The following is a 26,592-nucleotide window of genomic DNA, read 5'->3' as shown; positions in this document are numbered from 1 at the left end:
AGAAGTGAATTTAGGAAATGGAAATTATTTCAATAATTAAAGGGTTTAAATATATTGGTCTGGTTTTAAAGAATTTGAAATTTATGATTTGAAAATTTTCAAAAAAAACAATATAATTGGAACATCAAAGCTAATGTGATGTTGATTATATTTCTATAAAGTGATTCTTATTAAAAAAAATTAGCATTATAATTATTTATTTATCAAACACTACCCATTTTGTATTTTTAGTTTTGCACTTTTGTTTTCAAACACAATATAACATCAAAACTATTTATTTATCAAATACTACTCATTTTTTAATTTTAGTTTTTCACTTTTATTTTCCAACACGACTCATTTCTAATTTTTCTCAGCTTCTTTGTAATATATATATAAATTTAATTACCTGTACAAAAACATAATCTTTCGGCACACTCCATAATTGACTTGGAATTTGTTCACACAAATCTAATGAATTGTTTTTAAACAAAAACTTGTATGAGACGATCTCACATGTCGTATTTTGTGAGACGGATCTCTTATTTGGAGCATCCATGAAAAAATATTACTTTTTTTTTTAATATCGATAGGATTAACCCGTCTCACATATCAAGATCCGTGAGACCGTCTCATAACAAACCTACTCTTGTTTTTAATATAGTTATAGTTATATCTGGAAAAGATCAAATAGGCAACATAGTTTGCAAAATAGTATCATATCTAACACAAGGGTTTTCGCCAAATATATAATGGTCCTCCAGCTTCTGTAGACGGCATTGAGATCATGTCAATCTTGGAAATACAGAGACAGAACAACTTTCAATAGACAATCTTTCAGTTGCATTTCCAAAACAAGTACAAGAATCCCCGACAAAACAGAGGATCCGATGGTTATCACTTAGTTCGCAAGGCTAAATTTACGCGAGATCAGATTTGAAAAGGTGAATAGCGTGTTCATTATTTACATTCGACGGAAGACGAAGAGATTGTTGGATGTGTAGCTCGAGCTAAATTAAGGTGAAGGATTTTTCAATATTTGGTATGGTTAATCTAGTAAGGTCAAATGTGGGTGGAATTTAGCAGCTTTGATATAAAATGCCTGAACAGTCCAGTTACAGGTTGCAAAGGTTTTCAAGCTTTGTCCACTCAAAACAGATCCCAAGCTTGGTCAAATGTCAGACACCAGGGCAAAAGGAAGTTTCAGGGACTAGGAATCTAGGACACAGAGCGGTTAAGAAGATGACAGGTAACAAATAAATCAGATGTATTCTTCGGGGTAGTTTATTTCAAAGTATATCGTGTAAGACAATAACTTAATCTAAGTCTAAGTATTCTAAAAGAAAACAGGTTAGTTCAGCAGATGGGGACTTCTAAGTTCTAAATCGTAGGTGGATGTGTACTTGTGTAGTTTAGAGGACATTATTGATCAACATATCAAAAGGTAGAGTGGTCCCCTAAATGCTTGAAATTACTTTCCAGGGAGTTTGGCAGAATGTTTGTACTAACGTGGCCTTGATCATCCCCGCTAATGGGACAAATCTCCAATACTCACTCCCACTACAAAATAATCTTCGATGGACAAAAGGTAGTATCCGAAGAAATGTTGCATGCCATGTATGCAGGATTATTGAATATTCAATAGTAGTACGAGACCTCGGAGATAGCCCAGGTGGATCGAGTCACCCAATGTAAGGAAAAAAAAGTAGAACGAAATATGAAAGGAATCGAGGTCATAGTTCAAATGCAACCTTGCCACATATATAAAGTCTATGTTTACCCATGTAAAGAAGGTACCACCACAAGAAAGAGAATTAAAAGATCCAAAATCTTATATTATACTGAAGCTAAAGAGACCACTGAAGTAGACAATGTTTTGACACAAAAAGATCAAGAATCAACGTGTAATATGCATTTATCCTATGCACGAGAATCTCAATGCTACCTACACCACCACGGTTTCTGAAGAAATGGTGTTGTCAATAAGGCAAGCAACAGATTAACAAATTCAACAGAAGTTCATTTTGCCAAGAATTAAATAAATAAATGCATATCGACCAGAGAGCCATTAAAAACCAGCGAAATAAATCAGGAAAAACTTCATGACAATCGTCCAGCAGCATTAAAAGTAAAATATCCATGTCTCAACACAAAAGTCTCAAAACAAAGCAAAACCCATATGCGGAGACAGCAAAGTCTTTGCCGTGATTGATTTATCAATCACCGCCAGCCTTATTGTAGACATAGGTGAGCCCACATTTACCACAGTAATGCCTATCAAAGTGATTGGCCATGAAAGTACCCGCACCACACTCGGCGTTAGGGCACTCCTTCCTGAGTCTCTGCACCTTTCCAGAATCATCCACTTTGTAGAACTGGAGAACGGCGAGCTTCACCTTCTTCTTCTTGTGCTTGATCTTCTTGGGCTTGGTGTAGGTCTTCTTCTTGCGCTTCTTGGCGCCTCCGCGGAGGCGGAGGACAAGGTGGAGCGTGGACTCCTTCTGGATGTTGTAGTCGGCGAGGGTGCGGCCGTCCTCTAGCTGCTTGCCGGCAAAGATGAGGCGCTGCTGGTCCGGAGGGATTCCCTCCTTATCCTGGATCTTGGCCTTCACATTGTCGATGGTGTCCGAGGATTCAACCTCTAGTGTAATGGTTTTCCCCGTTAGGGTTTTCACGAAAATCTGCATTTTCGCCGCTGATATCTGTCAAATGCATCTCCGATGCGTCGCTGCACTCTTAAATATTTAGGGTTTCGAATCTGGGTTGGGCCTCATTAATGTATATGGGCTGAAACATGGGCTTAAAAAATTTTCTAACGAACCCTACTACAATATTTTAAAAAAAATATTTGGCTGTGTTTTGACCATTAATTTTTTATTTTTAAAAAAAAAATTCCACATGAATCAATTAACATATTTAATGGGCCGGTTCGACCCGGAACTGACCCATTAAGATCGGAATCGGAAGTGGTTCGACGGAATCAATTTCGAAACAGACTCGAATTCATTAGTGAATTAATGAGGGCAGTTTTTCACTTACGAAACCGGTTCCAGATCGGATCAAATTATTTTGTAATTTGACCCCCGAAATTGCAAATTTTTTGGAAAATAATAGACAATGGTACATCAAATTGTTTTTTGTAATTTGGCCACCAAAATTGCGAATTGGCCCCCAAAATTGCAAATTTTTTCCCCATCCCCCCTCCAAATTCGAGTATAAATATATATATTTTGCACAATTGTCACATGACGTGCAATTCTAAATTCATCTACAATCAATCTCCTACTTGTTATTATTTACTATGCATTCACTAAATTTATTTCAAGGGGTTGTCTTCAAACCGTAATACTGGTGGTGGTGACGGAGGTGCGTGGCAGCATGTGCCTTCAATGATTTTGAAATTTGGTGAAGATTTTGATTACATCCTCGACTTTGACGAATTTTAACCTGACCACGAGGAGGAAAGGCTATGGAACTCTCAATGAAGATGGTAGAAATTTTCGCACATCATCGTTTACCGAAGCAAGCAACATGATTATGAACACGATGTTGAGATTACAAAAGCGAAGCAAAGTTTGGTGGTACCGGTGATAACAAGTGGTGATATCGGTAGTATTGGAATTTTGAAAACACATTTGGTCAAGGTACATTAAATTGACATTGATACCTTATAGTTATTTCGCACATCGTCGTCTGCCGGAGCAAGCAACATGATGTTGATATTACAAAAGCGAAGCAAAGTTTGGTGGTATTGGCGATAACAAGTGGTGGTATCGGTAGTATCGGAATTTTGAAAACACATTTGGTCAAGCTACAAAAACTTGACCCTGATACATTACAGTTATTCCACATAGAACCAATCCAACAATAAATAATGGTAAAATTTTACAATTACAAAACATATTTCTCAAAAAATCATTATTAAATTTTTTACGAAATGTTGTCAACCCTTTTTAGTAGAAAAACAAGATGGTTTTTTTTAAAAATTTTATATTACTGTTCAACCTGATTTACATAATATTTTTGTGAACATACTTAAAAAATATTGTTTTAATATATATAAGAAATATAAAGAGTTATTAATTTTGGATCTTTAGAGTATTACTTGTAGAATTAATTTGCCAACTTCTATTTAGACTAATATAAAATTGAAATCTTATATTATTTTTACGTGTCATTGAATGAAATTTAGACTATGAAAAAGAGAATTTTGTCTTTAAATAAAATAGAATCGTCACACACATGTTATACTATAGCTAAATATGTTTTAAATATTGATGAGGTCTTATTGCATACAAAGGAAAATAATGTCAATCACATTAGACAATGTGAGTGTCAATAATGTTGTGATTAAATACCTTAAAGATTCGTTAACACCAATTTTAGAAGGTGATTTGCGTCATGTTAGATGTGCATGTCATATCATCAACTTAAAGCGTTAGATGTGTCTTTTGAAATTATGGCTACTACAATAGAAAAATTTAAAGTATTGAGAAATTATTACGTGAAAGAATATATATTCATGATTGGAAAGAACTAGTCATTGCTTACGAAATTATATATAAAAAAAAATTTCTTGTCTATTAAAATTCGGTGGAATTCTTTGCATCACTTCTTTAGTATTTTGTTTTTAAATATTTACTTACACTACATTACAACAATATTGCGGCATAAAATTTACTCTTGACCGACTCTTATTGTGATTTTTTAGTAAGTGTGTTTCTTTGTAGGAAACTTTAAAGAAGCAACTTAATTTTTTTTGGCATTAACTATCCTGCTACAAGTATGTTTTTACCATTGTTTTCAATATGTTTTTAAAATTTATGGAATATCTTACGATGTTGTTATGAGTGATTTTGTTTCAAGTATCGAAGATAAATTTTTTAAATATTGGGGATTATCCTAATTGTGCATGGCGTAGCAACCTTGTTTGACCCTAGTGTAAGTCAAAGTGGCTTAGAAATTTTATTCAATATTATGCTAACTTTCTTAAGAAGAATATTGATGATTAAAAGAAATTAATAATGCATTATATCCAAGAACCATTTGATATTTATGCTAACAAATATGGTGGAGTGAGTAACCAGTTAGAGCCAGAGGAAGAACCGAAAAAAAAAACAAAAAACAAAATGGGAGAAATCAACTTCTTTCATAGTTTGAAACGTGAAAAATTGGAAAAAAAAAATCGGTTAAGAAAATATAGCCAAATGAGATACATAATTATTTAAGCCATTATTTTCATACTCCTGAAATTTTCAATGTTCTATAACCGCTGAGAGTAGATTAGCAACTTCGTCAAGTCTTAGGGGCAATTGCAAGATATGTCCTAGTTGTCCAATTGTAGCTTCTGAATCATCATTTTCAACATACGTAAGAATCATTAGCAAAAAAAAAAAAAACAAATTAAAGTCGATCATATTTTTTAATGTAATATAATATAGATAAAAATATGGGTGATCAAACTTTCTTATTAATCGGACGAACCGAATGCACCACACCGTTTTTTGTCATTTTTCTAAGAAACGCGATTAAAGTAAAAACATGAAAATTAAAATCACCATGTATTACAATGCATTTTTTTTTCTTGGTTCAAAAATCATACCAAATCACCCCGTGCAAACGCTTACCTTAGTATTTGACTCGAGGTTATAATATGTAAACATTAACGATACACTCAATTAACAGTGGTCATTATTAACTCATTCTTATGTATCTCAACTTTTGTTTAAAATTCTTCCTTCTAAAACACATGGTACAGATTAGTTTTCATTAAATTAATTAATTTTTTTATAAATATTATTGTTTTGAATTTTTTTTGCTTATATTTTTTTTATTCTTTTGCAAGTGAATAAAGTAAGATCATGTATTTATTAGAGTATTTTTTTATTATATATATTTTGTTTGAAGTTTGAAAATAAAAATAACGGTATATCGCAATTATCATTTTGTTATATATATTTTATTGTGCCTACATATACTAGAATTTATAAGCTTAATTTTAAATATTGATCATTATTTTATATAATTTTATTTTCATATGATTTGAACTACATATTATATAAAACACGGTTTTGTCATTGTTTCAAATCAATTTGAATATATATTCTAACATGTCATTTACCAACTTAATTATATCATATCAATAATTTTAAATGAATCTTCAAATGTTAATACTTTTTAATGTTAATCATTAATAACATAAAATAATACTATATCACACAATTAAAATACTAAATAGTTATTATGTTAAAGATCACATAGTACGAATCATTTCAAACATTAATTAGTTTCAAATCCATATCTCAAATCTATTATATCTATTTTATTATAATTAGAATTATCCATTTGAAATCCTTTGTTATATTCAAATATTTTTAAAAATTTAATTTCAAATTCACCCTTCAACTTAGTCATTTGAAATTCATGTATTTCAAATCTCTTTCGTTGACACAAAACCTTAGTGAATCTTCCCACATTAAAGATAAAAGAAATTCAATTATATATTTTTCTATGTAGCAAACTTGTATTATCTTTTATATCACAATTCTTGTGAAAATAAAATTAAAAGTATAAAAAAGAGTAAATTTATTTTACCACACCAAATTTTGATTTAAGTATGTTGAGTTAACTGTGTATGTGTGATAACAGTACTGAAATGGATGACCTCATAGAAAGTTCTTGTTCATCAAGCTACTGATGTTGTGCCGCTTGATCTGGTTGACTATGTGGACCGTAAAAATATAACCAGGGACGGAGCCACCCCAAAGGCTGGGGTGGGCTCCAGCACAGTCTACTTTTTTTGGTCTAATTAGGAATATGGATTGAGTTTTTTTTTTTTTTTTTAAATTAGCCTTGTATTTTTAATTTTTAGCCCAATATTTAGCTCATTTTCTGAGGGTTTTCTTTCACAGTCGTCCCCCCAAAATAGAAACAAGAGGATGAGAGCTGCTAGTCTCCTACTGGTTGGAAATTTCACGTGAAGGAATTTTTAAATATTTGATTTATATTATTTAATGTTGTTTATCGATTCATTCAGCCTAGGATAAAAATATTTTCTGGCTATGTCCCTGAATGCAACGTCAGATCTTAACGAGTAATAATATCTTTTCTGGAGATATGGTCAACCTTGTCCATATTTTTTTATAGATGACCTAAATAGGAGATCCTCATCGGATCAACATTGAACATAAAACTGACCAGACTCCAATATAATATAAATGGACTAACTGGGAGACTTCAACTCTAACAACCGGGCAAATATGGGCATGGCTTACTCGTCTCATGAGATTAACAGTCCTACCCATCAGTATCTAAGTACGTGCACTATACGCTGCCACAAGTATAAAAAAATAAAGTTGCGCATTGTCTAACAGTTATAACTTTTGACCTCATGATAAACATTTGATGTAACAAAAGACAATAAAATCATATTAGCATCTCATTATCAATTTTTCTACTCCCGCCATTTAATGTAAAAATATGTAGGCTTCAATTTAAAAGGCTTACCAACTCCTTAAATGGATGCAATTATGATCTATTTCAAATAATGTTGGAGCCAAACAAAAAATTCTAAATATATAATCTATTTATTAATTTAATATTCATCATATATTTTTTTCTACTGATTAGATATTCCTCAAAAACATATTTTACGAGTCAAAAAATTGAAATTTGGTAATTGTAAAAATTTTAATTAATCACAAACTTTTTAATATCCAAATCCCATGGACACAAACAAACCCAAATCACAACAAATTCAGAGGAAAAACATATCAACGATTGAAAATCTAATAAGCAAGATAAACAGTGATCTCCAGCACCGTCTCCATCCCATCCGTCTCCTGCTGCGTATTCGCCGGCAGAAGCAGTCTTCACCTTCGCAAATCCCTTCGCATTCACGTACTTACCTGTTCCTCCCATGATCGCCAGATGTGATTCCGCCACAGCTGCGCGATTAACGCCGAAAAAGCATAAAGTGTCGGCATAGCTTCCACTGGCGAACATCACGCTGAAAGCCATCGTGAAGCTGCTTCCATCTTGGGAACTGGATAGGTAGAATCCTTGCGCTTTTCCCACCAGACCGGATCCCATTTCGTGCCCTTCTGTTAGTTCGTCGTTGAAAACTGTCATGGTGCCGAACATGAGTTGCTGGAGGGTGGTTCCTGAGGGGAACTGAGCGCTGTTGAGGACGGGGAATCCGGGCATGCCACCGATGATGTTGTTACCGTTGTTCTGCTGTGGGAGAGTGATGAAGAGATATGTAAGAGAATCTTTATTGTTAATGTTGGTCAAAATGTGTTGGAGGGAGTGAATTCGGAATGTAATCTTACGCTGCTCAAGATGTTCGTTGAAAATCCGCTGAGACCCGTCAGAAATGGGACGTTGTTGTTGCTGACTATTCCGGCATTGTTGTTGTTGGTAGGGATGCCGTTGCTAACTGGGAGGACCGCGCCATTCGGTTTGGCGAACGGAACCTGCCCACCGATGGCTGGATTCGCCACAATGCCGGTCACTGCTAAAGCTGAGGGGTGAGTACCCCCCAAGATGTCATGCATATAGAATGTAAACGCGTGATCATCCAAGTTTATTGGTACCACGCCAGCAGCAGAGCTGCCAGAAACTACAGGACCACCGGGAACTGAGGTTCCAGAGTTGGCACCAACTGGTGTTGAAACTGCAGCGCCACCGGGAATTGAGTTTCCAGCCGGTACCGAACTTCCAGTCGTGGCAACAGCTGGTACTGAGGTCCCAGTGGTGGAGCTGCTAGGAGACACACCATTGACACCAAGACCTACAACAGGAGCCGCAACGTCTCCTTCATCGAGGAATCGAGCGGAGGCGGCACAATATACTGATATTGCCAAAATGAGTAGGGAAATAATGGGTTTGAGGTTAAACGCCATGATCGTTTAAAAAGGATGTATGTATGTTGGAACTATTGATGTTATCAGAATTCGTGTTGGAAGATGGATTCTTGGGCTTAATTGGTTTATATATGGATCGAAATCAGTGGAGAAAATAGATATCAAAAGGCAATTATGGTGTGGAGTTGATGAAATGGATTTGGTGCATTCCTTTCCAATGTGTTCTGGTTGGAGTTTGCAAAATTTGAATAAAGTATTTGAGTCTGATTCATACATTATTAGCTCAAAATTATGATCTTCCCATCCAGAGATTTGAGCAAACTTGAATGTTTCTTTCACAAAGATCAAAAGTAGTTATTTTACTTTACTTTGGGAGTAGTCTCTTGTGAGACGGTATCACGAATCTTTATCTCTGAGACGACTCAACCCTCCGATATTCACAATAAAAAGTAATACTCTTAGCATAAAAAGTAATATTTTTTCATGGATGACCCAAATAAGATATCTGTCTCACAAAATACGACCTGTGAAATCGTCTCATACAAAGTTTTTTCTTACTTGGGATATAAGACACAACCTAGCATATCAAAGGGTTTAAATTATCATCATTACTTTTCGTTGTTCTTTGAACATTGTTTGATATATCATTTAATTTCAAATCATGCAAGTTATTCACAAGTTCATCAAATTCAATTAAGCATTAATTCTTAAAAATCTAACAGTAGAAATAGAAATAATGTTTTTTACCAAATATGAAATGAATAAACAATTGTTCAAAACAAACTCAAAACTAGTGCTCAAATGGCTCTAGCAAAAACTCTTGCTCTAGTTGCCAACCACATTTACAAGTGTTTTGAGCTCTTCTTCAGTCAAGCATATAGCTTCCTATTAAGGGTGTATAGCAGCTTTGCAGAGGTAACGACAAATTTTCAAAGAATAGGTCTCTTGTGAGACGGTCTCACGAATTTTTATCTGTGAGACAGGTCAACCCTACCGATATTCACAATAAAAAGTAATACTCTTAGCATAAAAAGTAATACTTTTTAATTCATGACCCAAATAAGATATCTGTCTCAAAAAATACGACATGTAAGACTGTCTCACACAAATTTTTGTCTTGAAAAATAGATTAGTCCAACTCTTTCTTTATTTAATCTGGCACGGTTCGAAACTGAGCTAGTTCATTTTAAATTACAAGAAAAAACAACATATGGGCTATTAAAAAAAAAATTGGGTCATGACCCGATCAGCAAAAAGGATACTACCCTGAAATTAATTATACGAAAACTTGACATTTTAAAATAATTGTTGAAATGTTAAATAAAAATAGTTAGGCATGTCAAATAATTTAGAAAAGCATTAAAAAAAATAAGCATTTTAGAATAACAAAATTGTAAACAATATAAAATACGTAATAGAGCTAAAATAACATGCCATTGCTGTGTATCAAAAATACACAAAATCGGGTTAATTGGACACAGATGCTTTATACAGTAACTCACGCATGCATATAAATATATACACACACAAAATGTTTTTTGTCACTCTCGCCTCTATCAAACTTGCTAATATCTCCTCTGCCCATCGTCAGACTTTAACAAACAATTTTCCCTGTTCCCTATTTTTTCTCAAACTCAAACGGAACCGAACCGAACCGAACCGAACCGAACCGACGTTGTTTCTTCCTCCAATCCTTCGTTTGTGTCCTCCATCTAACCTCCTGCGTCGTCGGAAAGCAAGCACGAACCCATGTTTCGATCTTTCTACAACGTGAAAAATGGCATATGAAAATGTTACTATAAGTCATTGACCCAAGTTTCTAATTTATATAATTTTCGATTTCATTGGGATATTTTCGATCTTTCTACGACGTGGAAAATTCCGTATCAGAAAGTAATTTGAAACATCTATGATTAGATTTTAAATATCAAAGTTCAAACTTTTTATTGATACTTTTTGTTGATTTCTCAATCGATTTCGAATGCTTTTTACTTCATTTTGACCATAGTTCAAGGGCCGAACGGGTTTATTTCATCCTACCTATGTGGGCATTGCCCTCATAATAGGATGGATGATCAAGATTTGCCCATGCATATATAGGACCCACTTTTTTTTTGAAATTGTATGTGACAAGATCTTATCCGTTGAAATGAAGTGAGGGTAGTGCCCACATAGATAGGATCTCATTAACCGGCCGAACGGGTGAGGTCTGTAACCCCCAACCAAAATAACTCACAAAATCCACCTATTTTTATTTAATTATGTGAATTTATTTAATGTATTTTTTAAAATATTTAGAGTTTTGACTTGAGATGTAGTAGGATTCGAATTAAAGTTTAATTCGAAACAATTATTTAAATTAAATTAATTTCTTTTTACTCTCATGTTAAATAATTAAAATACTAACACTCTCCTATTAAGACTCAACTTTTGTTTAGAAGTTCTTTTATATAAAATAAGACTTTTAATTGGCCTAGGCTACACAAAAATTCATACCACAAACGGAGAACATGACTTAAGAGAGGGGGAGGCTAGGTTTCCTTGGAGAAGGAGAAATTTGATTCAAAATGCAGATATTTTGAAGAAAAATAAACTTTTATTTCTATACATCTTGCAACGTACAAACGACAATTTGTTGAGTTTATAAACTAACGTAGCTCATGTATTGTAGGATCAGTTAACGAGAATGACAGGAGAGAGCATGGCAATTTCATCAAACATGAACTATTCCTCCCCCGCGGTCTCGTTGCTCTTCTTGTTGTGCTTTCGGGCATGCATATGGTTCCTCAAGAACTTCAGGTCCATCCCGTTGGCAAGATTTTGTGTTTCATAAACTCACCTCACGTGGTTGCTACTTTTTTTCTCCCTCGGTGCTGAAATTCTTTTCTGGATTTGAGAAACAAGAAATTAAAACCCGAGTTTTTTATTTTATTTTTTTAATAAATCTGTTGCCCAAACCACCTTGATGGCCGATCAATGTTCCTAAATGGCCGATTATTGTGGCGGTGCAGCTACCCAAAAGTCGGTCGTCCACCGCTTATTCAAGAATATGCTTCTCTCTTTATTTTTGTTTTGTGTTTTCTTTCTTTTATATTTCCAAGTATATGAGATTGGTAAATTAGAAGACATTAGATGCTAGATCTTTCATGAGATGAAATAATTAATACGATTTTGTAAATAAGACACGGTTATTAAAAGGCAAATGTATAATAAAATGCTTGTATTGTTTGGAAATTCCAAGCAGACGTCATCATCTATTTAGTTGGTGTAAAGTGAATTAACGAAAAAAAGTGGGTCACTGCATCTCTTCAGTTCTTTGTATATGATTTTTTTAGTTAACTATCTAAAAATTTTAGTAGAAACTCATAGTTTATTTAAGGTGAAGAAAAGAAAAGGGCAGTAGTATATCTATCACCTTTCCAATTTCAATCACTCATTATTTTCCAATTTAACAAATGATTTCAAAGAATTCCAACAATCATTAAGAAATCCAGAAATAAACAAAGCAGAGTTAGAAGAATTCATAAGAAAATCTAAACAATAAATTCTGCCCCATCAAAATCAATTTAACCAAAAAAACCATCCGATGGAGATTCTAATAGATCCAAATTCGAACCAGAAAAATGGAACGAAACCAAACAATTCGCAGTCCATTACATGATACACTATGTGAAAGGAAATTAATGAAGGCAGTGCTTTAAAGTAACCAAAATAAGAAGAATGCAGAGAATTTGTAAGAACATTTCCTCAAACCATACTTCTTTCCTGGATTTTGCTGCCGGTTTCAGTTACAAAAAATGGAACAAAGTAAACATAGTTTTGTATGTTCAAACTGTAGACCGAATTTGGCTGTAAGGCAAAGGAAGAAGGCTAGGTGTTCTCAACAAATTAAGCCACCATCCCTAATTTTCTGACGAAAAAAATGGATTTAAAACGACATAATTTCTCATTAGAGATTCAAACTCCGATGTTTCCAAGAGCCAATAATTATTTCCGCGCCAGGTAAAGGTGATACATCAAGATTCATTGGTAGATGGCAGCTCAAGTCAATTGCAGATAGACATAGGTTGAGGGTTTCCACTTTGATCCTCGTGTATGTTTTGAGAAAAGGCATTAGAGAAGTTAAACCATTGTGGAAGCTGCACTAGGGAAGCTCGTCTAGGCGTCTGTACTTTTGTTTGGGGAGATGTTGATGAAGAGCTCTAGATGTTGGTGCAACAGGTCTAAAAGGTTGAATGTGTGAATCATGAGAATGAGTCTCACCACCACCATGAGGTGGTGCAGCAGATCTGAAAGGTCGAAGGTGCGAAGCTGGAGAACGAATCTGACCACCGACAAGAGGTGGCACAGTAGGTGTGAAAGATTGAAGGTGTGGAGCTGGAGAATATCTCTCTCTACCAACACGAAGATTAATTGCAGAAGTAATGCCACTTATGTCCGAGGATCTTGAAGAACAGCCTGAGATTTGAGGCCCTGTACGTGGGACAGCTTGTAAGGGTGGTGGAGCTGTTACATTTTGGCTGGCAACAGGGGAAGATAGAGAATTTGGGATTGATTTCTGTAGCTGCATACCTTGTTGAAATGGAGTTGCAGTCTGTCGGCCGGGAGGTCGGCTCACTGAATCAGCAGAAGGAAGTCTTGTTGAAGGCAGAGGCATGAAACCAGATGGAAAAGCTGAAATGAAAACATAAAAACATAAATGCCCAATGTCAGAGTCGCCTGATATCATGACTAATATACGCACTATAAGGTACAAAATAAAAAATGACCAAACTAGATGATTTATCTTGGTTAAAGTTTCCAAACCGCCCCAAGGTCTGCTAACTCAATTAAAAAAAAAGATTTACTAGAAAGCAGAAACGAGAAAGTAGTTCGAGTTTTTAACTTGCTACAGGCAATCAATTAGAGAGTTCAAGTGAAAAACTGATCAAACAGATTGAGACGATAACCATGGAGAGATTCCCAATGAATAACTAAATCTCTAGAAAGAATAGATGATCTTCTCGATCCCAAAAAATAAAAAAGAACACTTTGGAAGCTTAGTTAGACAAAATAACAGAACTTCAGGATGGTTATAAGTTGAGTATGGCATCTGCTACTCCTGAATTGAGCGAATCTGAAGGAATTTGATTTGAGATTTGATTGCAAACTTGGATTTCAGACGACAATCATTTAGGATGCATTTCAAATCCATGTCAATTAATATTATATTTGTATAAACTAGGAAAGTACACGTGCGTTACACGTAGCTGACTAACGATCAAAACATAATTACGAAATTTAGATACTGTTTAAAATCATTTGAAAACATCATGTTTAAGAGTATTTGTCAATCTAAACAGATCAAAACATAATATATAAAACAGCATCATGACCATAAACATATATGGTCACTTGTTCATATGACAAACTTTTCAATCAGCGTGATTATGACATAATGACAACTCTATCAAATCAGAAAAAAATTTCATCCATATAACATTCATAAGGGAAAAAAATAAATAAATTAATAAAGTAATGGATGTTACCAAGGCCCAAACCACAATGTACTTAAATGGAACACACAAAATGACAAACGATAATATAAAAAATTCTCTTAATTAACTAAAATTAGCATATTATTGTTAAAATAAAACCATTAAAATTGTTATCAAGTTCAATTCAATTGTGCTTTTGCTAACTTTTATCCCCTTGTGGATTTTGTTTACCTTTCTATGCTTGGTTTTTAGAATTACAAATTATAGATAATTAATTTTATATCAGAATAGATCTTTGGTTAATTAAGACTATTAATTTCATGAGAAATAAAATTTTAAATAATATCACTCAAATATATATGTGTAATAAAACATACACGAAATTAAAATAATACATAATAATCAGATAAAAATATCTTATGTAAAAGTTTTAATCTCTAACAAATGCTAATAAATTATCACTATAATCCATATTTATTATATAAATTATCTTGGTTAAAAAAAAAGGATTATCTCATACATTGAATTCAAAAGTAGAAATTAATTTTCATTCTATTTAATTTTCTCATTAATTTCTCTTTGTAAGAATAAAGTTGAAAAAAATTCAAACTAATCAAATTGTACTTCAAACGAAACATTAGAAAAATTTACAAAAAAGAGCACCTAGAATCCACTTGCTCTCAACGTTCATTTTCATTGGAAAAACACCATAAATAAAATAACAGACATATTTCTAAGGACACTTATAGAGAAATGTAGGCTTTGGATACTTGTTGACACATTATTTAAAAAGCACAATTTTTAAAAATTAAAACTAAAATAAAGTATCACGTTAGGGCATTTTTTAACATGTGTCATCAATTAAACAAAATAATTAAAGTTCTTTCCATTTCCCATTTCAATCCCTAAATAAATTTTTTTCGAATAATTTGCAACCACATTTGAAATTTTCCATCAATTGCCGGACTTAATTTATTTAAGGAGAATTTCAAATTCACATTTTATTAATTTAGTTAAATTAACATAATATTAATTGAGTTATATTCGAAATAAATCCGGTACTGGTGTGAATTCAAATCCATTTTCAAAATCATTTCTCTAAATCAAATCTCTTCCCAAATCAAATCATCCAATCCGAAAGCAAATCAATATAATATCCCACCCACGCTCCCCACTATTTCCTCAAGACAAATTTTGAGGGGCTGGAAGTGACAATTACAATAATGCAAAATTAATTAGTAACCATGACTTAGTTAATGTGGTACATGAGTTATATTTAAACTATATTAACAGTTGTCATTTGAACTTGAGGTAAAAAGTTCTTAATGTATATATAGACATATACTTTCATCATATATAATATATAATAAGAAAATAGATTGAAAAGAACGAATAAAACAACATAGAAAGATAGAAAACAAAGAATAAAAGTATCAACAGGAAAGGAACTACTTAAAATTTTTCTACATGCATAAATGTTTTATAAAACAGAAATGTACATTTTGTGAAATAGTATGCTAGGTTTTAGCATATCCAGTGTTTTTGTTTAAAAGGAGCTACGGAAGCAAATATATAGGTACTAAAATAAAATGAGATCCTAAAACTCAATGCATCAAACAAGTTATTGCAATAAAACTAAAATAAACATAGATTAATATATAATTCGGAAGAGATTAACTCAAAATGATCATCAAAATAAATCTTTGGAGACCGATATATCTCCTAATATTGTGAAATCAGCAGAAATGAAAACAAAACATAAGCCATGGATAAATTAAATTAATTAAATCAAGGAAAATAACGTAACATCAAATAAGCCAAAAACCCACATAATAAGGAAAATTAAATCAAGAGGAAACGACTTAATTAAATTTTCTCACGAGAAAATTCTAATAATAATAATTTGAGAAAATTTTAATAAATTATCATTTGTCACAACAATTATATTAATAAATTTTAATAATATTTAAAAAAAAATTGAGGGAGGGTTAACTAAATTTTCTCACGGAAAATTCAATGTATTAGTGGGGAAATATTAATTAGCCATTTAAGCTAGTGCATGAAATAATATAAACAACCAAGAAGAAACACATAAAACACCTAACCCATAAAACAAAACAAATGTATAATATAGAGGAATATAAATTCAACATTCATATATATAAAGAAATACACATGTAAGAAAGAAAGAAAAATAATAATTCGATAATTAATAATTCAATAAGTAATAAATAATAATTCGAGGAAAATGATTATAGTAAAGCAATGTAGAACCGAGAATGAGAAAAAAAAGAAGAAATTCAATGTATTCAATGTCTACTCATGCCCAAATATTAATATTTAGTCATTAGTCATTTAAGATAGATAATTAAATTACAAGTTAAACCATAAAAGAAAAATTCACGTCCTCTAAATTCATCCAAACAAACCAAATAGATTTCAAATACCTCAATCAAATGCAAATTAAGAAAATTCTGAATTCAAATTACAAGAATGAAGCATGAGTAAAGATTTTAGCTAAGAAAAATCGTTGCACATCTGAAAGGGTTTGGTAAATTAAAAAAAATACCTTGCTGCGATCCAGGATGACTAGAAGCCTTGATATCCACATATTTTGATCTGAAAGCCTCGGCCAATTTTTTATTCATGAGAACTATGTTCCGTTTCTTTTCAACTTCATTCTTTTTCAATCTGAATTCTGCTTCAGCATCCTTGATTTTCGCTTCATATTTAGACCGTATTTGAGCAATAATTTCCTCCATCTCCTTCTCACAGTCTGATCTAAGCTGTGACATCTGTAAGAAAGAACACTCTATTACTTCCACATATAAAACACAAGGAATATGATAAAAAAAATTGAGACACAAACAACATCCTCATGGGTTTTTTCCAACTGTTCCGCTTCTTTGCGTAGTCTTTCTACTTCATCTTCAAGTGGTTCCCCAAGAGAAGATGGATTTGAATTCCAAGATGCTACTTGCTGAATAGGATGGACAAGAAGGTTTCTAGGACCATGAAGACGACTGGAATCTAGTCTCAACTGAACCGCTTGATTTGGAAGTTCAGCTGTACTGACCACTGCTCCGGCAATAGCTGTGTTATTTGGGGATTTGGCAAACATCTCAATACTTTGGTCACTGTTAATTCTACTTGATGGTCCTAGATCCAGGTGACCATCATGTAGTTGGGAAGGTTCACAACTTTGAGAAATAAATACATCAAATAGCTCTTCGGTCTCCCCAGCCTCAGCACTTTGAGAGGGGCTTCTTTTTTTATTCTGGATTGGATGTTCCGTTCCACTCAGATGAGACTGATCACAGCTGAGAGACGCATCAACCACTATATCATGTAGCAGCTCGTGGTTACAAGTTGTTGATTCTTCGTGATTGGACTGAAAGACCATAGCAGTGTCAACGAGTTTCAAGGTTGCTACATCAATCTGTAAAGTACTCGGAAGTTCAACAGCTGGTTCTCGGTCTTGCACTTCTGTACACACCAAGTGTCGGTGAATTTCGTCTTCTGGTACCTGATCACATATTTACCCATCAATCTGCAGTGTCACATTACATATACTAAAGAAAATCTACAGGTGTAACATCAAAGTCAAGGATTACGTATAGGTGGATATTTCCAGATAAATTTAGTTATCAACTTCAAAATAATATCATATGAAACACTAGTTCAGGAAGCACAATATAACAAAAATCTTTTGTTACCCCTTCGCCCCCACGGTAAAGGTCGGTTAGCTTTGCTTTTAAAGTACTGTTTCACTTAATTGGTTTTTTTCATATGGCCAACCAAATCCTTGTGGTGCAGTTAGCTCCCTTGTTGGTCATTTCTTATAAATATTTATCACAGAAAACACACTTTTTCTTATTTGAGTGATTGCCTTGGTTGGCTATAGAGGATCTGTTGTCAAGAGTGCCTCTCTAGGCCAAGTGGTGGTTTGTTCAAGTTTCCCAGCTCATAGTTCCTATTTCCTTGAGTTTCTATTTTCTTTTTGGATTGTAAGTTTCACATCAATTTTTTTTAACTCTAGCATCTTAGAGATAACCATCATCCCCTCTCTATACGGTATTTCAATATTATATTAATAGGTTAGAGTCTGCCTAAATCTCCCATTGCTTGGCGATGTTCTTTTTTTGCTTTCCAAATAAGAGGACTGAAAGATATTCACGGAACAAGACATTATAAAAAAGGCAGAAAATGCGTACTTTATCAAGGGAAAAGGCACATACATGATTTAGCAACAAGCCACTATCAGTCATGTCATCTGGTCTATCTATCTGGTTCACTACAGAATCTGGCAAGCCAGTTAAGTCTCCTTCAGTAGACGCATTAGGCAAAACCACATCATCGACATGTCTAACAACTTTGTCAGAAACATTTCTGAGAACCTCATTCGACGCCTCTTTATTCTGCTCTTCTAGTTGAATTTCACAAGATACTAATTCTCCAGAAACAGGAAGGTTGGTAGAACCAGTTTCCCTGGTGGCAATATTGGAATGAATTAAGTGGTTAAGCTGCTTGTCTGCAACAGGTGGTAATCTTTCCAAGGACATTATCCCCACTTCATTGTCAGAATCAACAGATTCTAAATTGCACAGGGTTGCTGAAGGATCATTACAGCCTAATGTCACAGCTCGTGCACTAGTAGATGGATCAGATGGTGACACATAATTCCGTTGAGAGCATCCAGCATCACCAATAGATTGGGAACCAAGATTTTGTGGTCCTTTGATGATCCTGAGTTCACTGGAGCAGGCAATTGCTTCAGCTAGCCAGTTAGCTTCCTTTTGACTCTCCTCTTCCCAAGCGGCTAGATGCCTTGCCTTCAGATCTTTAAGCTGCATGTCCTTTAAAAGAGTGTGCTCTTCCGTTTTCCTTGCGAAGTTATCATCCAAAATCTTGAGCTTGAAAATTGCTACAGAGCTTTGATCATGTATAGAACGTATAACAGCCGACTCCAACTGGTGATTTTCCTCCAACTTTACACTTTGCTCGTCCAAAGTTCTCTTCAACTCCCGCACTTCCTCCTCCTGCTTTCGATTAAGTTTCTTCATCAATTTCTCACATTTTTTCCATTTTTTCTTCATTTCATGTTGTATTTCATTTCCAGCAGCTTTAACCATCCGTTCTAGTTTCTCGTCCAAGGAAATTTGGGCTGCATGATGCTCTTCATTAAACAACTCTTCTTCAATATCTATTTTCACCTTTTTTAGTTTACAAGATGATGAATTGAGCGGCAGCCCCTCACTAATATTGGATGGTTCTATGTTGATCACTTCATCAGCTAGCAAGCAATTTTTTCTAGAGTCATTAGCGTTCTCTGAACGCTGCAAATACATCCATATCAGAGAATGCATCTTTGAATAAACTGAGTTCACTTGCTCTTCTGTGCATTCATAATTCAAATGTTGTTTTGCTAGGAGGAAAGAATGCTTCTTGTCCACTTTCTGCTGGGAGATCAAGGCAGCAACCCAACACTTGCAAACAAAAGAGTTCTCCAACTTTTCAAGGTGTGCATTATTGTGTAAGACAGTAGATAAGAATGCATTTACTTAAGTGAGGATCTAATCAGAGAAGCTCATATACGGTATATCCACATATTTATGCACACTGATGAAAAATTGGAGGTCAATGAAGAAAAAACAGTACATCATCTACTCTTGGGATATCATCACCTGTCATGTGTCAAACTAAAGAGTGCAAGAGATGATAGGAAAAACTAAAAGAGGGCACACATGTCGCACAAAAGGGTTCCCAAACTAGAATTACTATTGACCAAGAGACATTTAAATAGAATTTGGTAAACAAATATTACAATTTTTTTTTCATTTATGAGATGCCAGATCTCAATATGTTCCGTTATTATGCTAGCTGGGCCAGTTACATATTTCACCAGTAAATGTCATTTTAATACGCATACCTTCCTCTCTACCGAGGCCATACAGATATAACTCATTTACTTCCATTGAAAACAAAATATAAATCATCGGTAGTTAATTGAGATTTAGAAAACGACTGCAATTCACTATTTGAGAGTGTTAGGCATACCACGCATATTAGAAGAAAAGAAGAAACCCCAGATTTTTAAAGACAATGAATACAATATATTAAAACAGATGGAAAAACCAACGAGAGAGCACAAATGAATAGCAACTAGATATACATTTATCATTTACATACCGCTTCAAAAAATTTATTAGATCCCTCATTAATAAAATTTTGAGGCTTCGACGAAAACAACATTACAATGAGCTATCAGCTATAAATAATTTTATACTTGTTTGTTTCTCTTGTTTGGGGCCATTTGTAAATACATGATATTTTAATCCCAGCGAAGAAGTTGGAGAAAGTTGTTAATAACATCTAGCTTGATAAAAACTCATAATGGTATGTAAGTATCTATATCACACCATGTACCCCACAATATTTTACAGTAATTCCAGACACGTATATTGCCATCTTCAGACCAAAATTGTGTGTTTATTGGCATAGGTACACTTTTCCATTCAATTAAAAGAGCAGATTCCAGATTCCAAAGAAAAAACAAGAAATCAACAAAAGCAACATCGAGTAAAACCATTAATTCAGTCCTGTGTATGGTAATAATCAGAAAATGTACTGACCAGAGATAATTGGAAAGCCTGCATGATTGCTGGTGAGTCACTTCTGGCATCGTGATTGTTGATGACATATTCCAGAAATTTTCTTGCTGTTTCCTTAACATCATCCTGCATAGGATGCAAGGTGGAGCCATTAAATACTAATGGCTACGCAGATTGATATCATAAATTACAAGAAAATAATGTCATTTTGATCATTCCAGTTCATTAAGACGATTAAATCCCTTTAAACTCCGGAAGTTGAAAAATAGGTTATGTTTCAATTTGTTTTCCATGGCTTCGGAACTATTTTTTCTAGAAAATATGTTTAACTTTAATGTCTAAATAACAAATCACATGTTCAGCTTTTATAACATAATGCATTATTAGATTTTCATTTAGATACAATTTGATGTACCAACATCATAATCAGGATATTAGTTGTCTTATTGATTTCAATTGATTGCCTCATCGATTGTACAGTTGACTGTAACAGATTGTATGTGCTTTGCATAAACACCCCATTGAGATATATGAAAACTGATTCATCCAATTTATCAAATTTGGTACCAGAAACCAAGGAAAAAGATATTCCGCTACTGACTTCATCATTCATCCTCTTACTTCCTACACCATGCCTGAAAACACATATGTGAACATTTCTAACAGCGAGAAAGCATCCATAGTGATGGTTCACAAGACTTCCTTTCCAACAAATTCGATCAAATTGGATGGTGCTAAACATCTTGTTTGTCTCAAATGTTTGATGCATATTGCTTGTGGAAGGAAGAAGAGATATATGACAGGAAGGCTGCACCCAATGAGAATGATCATGTTATGACCAGTATGAGGCTAATGACACGTCAATCAAGTCTCGGCTCATCACACTTCCAGCTTTATATATGCATATTTCTCTCATCAACTTAAAAAACTATTGAATGTTGACCAACCAAACTTCAGTCTACACTATAGCCGGTCCAGAGAATAGCTCCCGTGGAAACCTAGATTTGAAATTGTCTTCACCAAAATCCTTTAGATATGCAACATGTCATCTCCTTTAAAAAGTATTGTGGTTGCATGATGGAGTTCAAGGACGCACCCAATGTGGTTTGGGGAAAATGTTTGTAAGACAAGATGGACCACATGCAACCCGACAGTATTGTTACATTTGTCCTCGTGATCTTCACCGTGTGATGACTTCCATGGTGAAATAACTGACATAAAATCAAAGTCCAGCAAAAGCACAACTATGAATCAGAGTTTCGGTTACTCAACGCCTCAACAATCATCATCGACTTCAACACATGCTTCAACTCAGCAGCTTAATCACCACCTCCCTGATAACAACACAACGGCGGGCGTCTTCATCCACAAATATGTTGTTTCGGTTGTATATGCTATCTCATTGCAATTGTGCTCCTTGAAGTTCTTTTCGTAGTACTGATGACACCAGCAAAGTCATTCATCAAAACAAAAAATTAAGGATCCAATATATTTTACCACTCCAGATTTAAGCCTCCTCGAATTTGGTTTTCTTTTCTCCTCCCTCGACTCGATCAAACTCAGTCTCATACACATGTGAAGATGGATCATATTAAGAACATCATATTCTTCGTTGAAGGCAATTACATCTTGTGCTTGGGAGCTTGATATTGTAGTGACATAGATTGAGGATTAATTTCTTCATATTTTTCGAAAGACTCTGAGGTATATCCTCCAAACTACATCTACTGAAAATTGAGATCACAAATAGTTGACCATTACCCAAAAATGCAAGAATGGAGAAGACCAAACCCCATATTCCATTCTACAACAATGAGGGATCTTCTTGTTTAATCAACAATTATCAAGTAAGATAAAACCTGCAAGTGTTGATGCAAGCTTCTAAAATTTATGCTCTTCAAGAATTTACCTTCCTGGATTTTCAAAACGAAGACGAATTCAAGGGTCTTGAATGGTTTTTCTTCGGAGTACAACAGAGATTTTATGCTCTTCGGAGCAGACGGCTTCAAAACGAACATGGCTTCAAGAGTTTCGATTTTATGCTCTTCAATAATTTTCTTCCAAGGGTTATGATTTTCACAGACAAGGCTTCAAGCTTTCAACATGTTTTCTCTCAGAGACGTCAGAAGAGATAAAAATGAAAATCAAAATGCAAAAAGAAGAAGAGATGATGAAGTCACGTGAACCATTGGAGGTTAAATGAGTAAATTGGTATGTTTAGGTAGTTAAAACATATAACACGGCCATGTAAGGGATTTTTCCTGGCCAGGCATTGAGAAGGAAAAATCCCTTATATATGGGGACTCTTCGGGGATTTAAGGGCAATTCACACTAAAATTAAATGTTTTTTCAAACCCAGTATTTTTAGAAGTCATGCACATTCGCTTGTTTGCAGAGGGTTTTATGCCTTATTGTACTGTAATCTATCTTGAGTTGTTGAACAATTATAATACCAAATCAATCATCATTATATATACTATTTCAAATTTTCTGCACCATTCTTCTTCTATTTATCTTATTTCTCTAAAAAACATTAGATGTGTGAAGGATGAACCTCAAACGTAGCTAAATCTCCTTAGAACTAATTAATCATCAAGGATAGAGAGATAAAAAAACCGTCAAAGAAAAAAATTTGTGCTAAGATACATATAAAGTTCTCTCTCTTACAAAAACAGACAGTTAAATGTTTACAGGGCCTAGACGCCAAGAAATGATGAGTAATGGTTCCACTGGCCTTTTAGTTTTAGCAAGAACAACAAACATAGATTTTTACTTGACGGTACCTACTCAAGACCTACACTGATACACCAATTTCTGAAAATCTCTTCCCCCCTACCCCCCCCCCCCCCCCCCCACCCCACCACACACACACACAAAAGCATCGGTTGGCACTGAGAGACGGTCTTGAACTTTTTGTTATGAGGGAAGGAGCTTTCTTGCTCAGTGAGTCTGGATGGGTGCGGGTTAGTATGTTGCAGAAATAGTGATGGATCGATGTGACTAGTTTTGTCTCCCATTAGAACCCACAAGCAACAGACTATTTCCACAGTTGATTGTCAACTGTAATAGTAAACACGGACATTAAAACAAAAGAGCACCTAAATTAACATTCTCCATTTCCATGTGGCGTATTCTCTTCAACACTAACACCTGGAAAATTGAAGAAAGAGATGGGAGAAAAGAACAGTACCGAAATTCTAAGAAGTTGGCATATTCTAGTCACTTCTCCTTGCAGAAAACTATGGAGGCGCTCCTGCTTATGGAGCAACAAAAATCTCTCCTCTGATTCGAAAGTGTCAACCCCAGCAGGAAAAGAGCTCTGTCCAAACATGCAATTTGGATTATTATTTGTACTGGAATTATCTGTTGGCAAAGTCTGAATTTGGTTACTGGCCACAGTATTATAATTCGCTGCATCACCAAACAAAAAAGTCAGTGTGAAAATTCTGAAAAACAATATCCATGTAGAAGGGACTACAGAATTCAGAGAACTGAGAGAACGATGATCAAAATGTATATATTACGAAACATTGGGTAATGAAAGATGTAACGGTTACCTGACTTGTAACCAGCAATTTGAGTTATTGGATACTCTGACAGGTCACCTTGAGCAGAGGATGGATCCACTTTATCATTCACCGCCTGTTTCCGTTTATTACTATCATCACTATTCTCACAACCAAACGTCCCAGGTGGCTCCACCAAGCATTGAACACTCTTCCGGTTCTGTGGACATGGGCCCTTCAAATGCTTCCACTGTGGATTTTTTACATCCAACAGGTTTCTCCAAAATATGTAAGGTTCTACCCCATCCATCAACTGAATTTTTGCTTCACCAAAATTCAGAGAGTTCGATTTATAGTATCCATCATGCAAAGTAACTTTTGAGATGAGAGGGTTGATATAAAAAATTTCACAATTATCAGATACTATAGCATGAAACTCCATCATGACCTCATTCAAAAGCAGTTGTCCGGACAAACCTCGTAAGTCAATACTGCTGCTTACAGCATGATACTCATCCAATTTGCTAAACAGATAGGAAGCACCCCACATGAGAAAAGTGTCATATGTGACCCGACCTGTCAAGCTTAAATTTTGCAAACTAGTATCAAAATTTGGTTTTTGCTTCGCAAGGACAAGGGCTCTTTCTTCAACTGTACATGATGAATATAACCGAAAAACTTTGATCTGCTCAACTTTTGAATCAATTGATATCTTCTGAAGCGCTCTCAAATCATTTGCTGGATTCCAGTCACAATCATATATGATGATGAGATCCAAGGATGAGAGTTTGATGGAAGAAGAACAAGCTCGATTTTCTAAAAGAAAAACAAATTGCCCGGTTTCCCTCTTGTTGAACCGATCCATCGCAGATTGCTTTCTGGAACGGGTAGCTCTTGCATCAACTCGATCGTAAGTATTTTCGCCAAATCTTTGGCGTAAAAAATCATCCAATATATCTCCAATTGTTGCCCCTTCTGGGCCAACAATCTTCTGAAAGCATCAATGATAATAGAAACCAAGAACTAAGTGTTTTTAATAAAGAAAATGATACACATCCAAACAAAAACCCCAAAAACAAGCTAAAAATAAGGTAGAAAAATGAAACTGAATCTGTTCATTCTCGAAGAACATGTTATTTGTTAGAGATACCTGATAAAGTATCACTACTCGTAACCCTCGAATCTTGATCTCGGAAAGCATCGAGTCGAGAACATGTAATTTCCCACTTGCTTTTATCCCGATTTCTAAAATCTCTGCAACAGGATGCTGCTCAGCAAACAGAGTTTTTTGGATAGAGGTGTCCACAAGATATGGATGATCACAACACTGTAATGGAAAATAATCAAATTTTAAAACCTGATTTATCACAAAACATTTATACATATAAAGAATATGTGTAACATAAAGTTCGAAGTCGCTTGTCCATGCATCTCATGTGCTAAAACTGCCACAATTTATTTTACACAAGTTCCAATGATGTATTAAAAGTGGCAATAGCTGAACCAATGTTGTTCAACTAATTGAAATGGAACTCGTTGTTCATGATACAGTGGTCATGAGCATTTACTTCAAAACACAGATGTGCTTGGCAATGCTCAAATGAGAATAATATGGCATATAATAGATTAACAAGATAATATATATGAGAACGTAATTGATAAGAAAACAACCAAGTAAACCTTTCGGACAGTAAGAAGAATGTCGCGGAGGACCCCAACCAAGTCACTTCTTGAACTAGAGCGCAGAGCATTAGAGTTAAGAAGCGCATCAGCAATACTGCTCAAGCTGGTAGTTTGATATTTGAACTGGGACCCAATATTCAACAAATTTGGAGACTTCGGAAGTGCTCTCAGTTGAAGTACAACACAACAATTTCTCCAGTTTATAAGAATCGACGTCTTTGTTAAAGTTCAAGCACTTTACTTTGTCAAAATCATTATGAGAATCAAGCCATGGCAACAGATTAAGGTACTCGGATTTCATATCCTGAGGCTTAAAAATAGGATTGTTTTAAAACAAATGGAAACTGCTATACAAAAATTACCAAACCAAGATGCGAAAAGTACCTCTTTTCCATCAATGATCAAGAAAACCCTCAAATCGGAAGCAAGAGTTTTGATTGGTTTGAGAGTATTTGGTACCACAGAGTGCTGG

The 26,592-nt window shown here is 34.5% G+C and overlaps 3 protein-coding genes across 6 annotated transcripts; all 3 read right to left on the bottom strand.

The window, feature by feature from the left end:
* Positions 1–2,047: 2,047 nt before the first annotated feature.
* Positions 2,048–2,709, bottom strand: LOC142555128 (ubiquitin-ribosomal protein eS31 fusion protein). Its single transcript, XM_075665825.1, has one exon. It carries the CDS (start codon positions 2,664–2,666, stop codon positions 2,196–2,198), a length of 471 nt encoding a protein of 156 aa, XP_075521940.1. The 5' UTR covers positions 2,667–2,709; the 3' UTR covers positions 2,048–2,195.
* A 5,006-nt stretch (positions 2,710–7,715) lies between these two features.
* Positions 7,716–9,127, bottom strand: LOC142556497 (dirigent protein 10-like). The gene is given in 3 exon segments (XM_075667946.1): positions 7,716–7,836; positions 7,838–8,214; positions 8,310–9,127. Coding segments are annotated over 3 exon segments (1,020 nt in total). The 5' UTR covers positions 8,883–9,127; the 3' UTR covers positions 7,716–7,766.
* A 3,250-nt stretch (positions 9,128–12,377) lies between these two features.
* Positions 12,378–26,359, bottom strand: LOC142555126 (helicase protein MOM1-like). Of its 4 annotated transcripts, XM_075665821.1 has the most exons (10): positions 26,118–26,359; positions 25,588–25,764; positions 24,489–25,428; positions 24,122–24,342; positions 20,953–21,057; positions 18,535–19,806; positions 17,190–17,846; positions 16,890–17,115; positions 13,416–13,517; positions 12,378–13,316 (listed from the first exon to the last, which is right to left on the bottom strand). In XM_075665821.1, exons 2-10 carry the CDS (start codon positions 25,636–25,638, stop codon positions 12,988–12,990), a joined length of 3,903 nt encoding a protein of 1,300 aa, XP_075521936.1. In that variant the 5' UTR covers positions 25,639–25,764; positions 26,118–26,359; the 3' UTR covers positions 12,378–12,987. The 4 variants fall into 4 exon arrangements, with proteins under 4 accessions (XP_075521936.1, XP_075521933.1, XP_075521934.1 ...); XM_075665818.1 differs by having other exon boundaries at positions 12,378–13,517; XM_075665819.1 differs by having other exon boundaries at positions 12,378–13,517; positions 17,193–17,846.
* Positions 26,360–26,592: the final 233 nt, after the last annotated feature.

Source organism: Primulina tabacum, chromosome 9 (assembly GCF_025594145.1).
Source record: "Primulina tabacum isolate GXHZ01 chromosome 9, ASM2559414v2, whole genome shotgun sequence".
Classification (NCBI taxonomy): Eukaryota; Viridiplantae; Streptophyta; class Magnoliopsida; order Lamiales; family Gesneriaceae; genus Primulina; species Primulina tabacum.
This window is presented reverse-complemented; position numbering and strand designations above follow the sequence as displayed.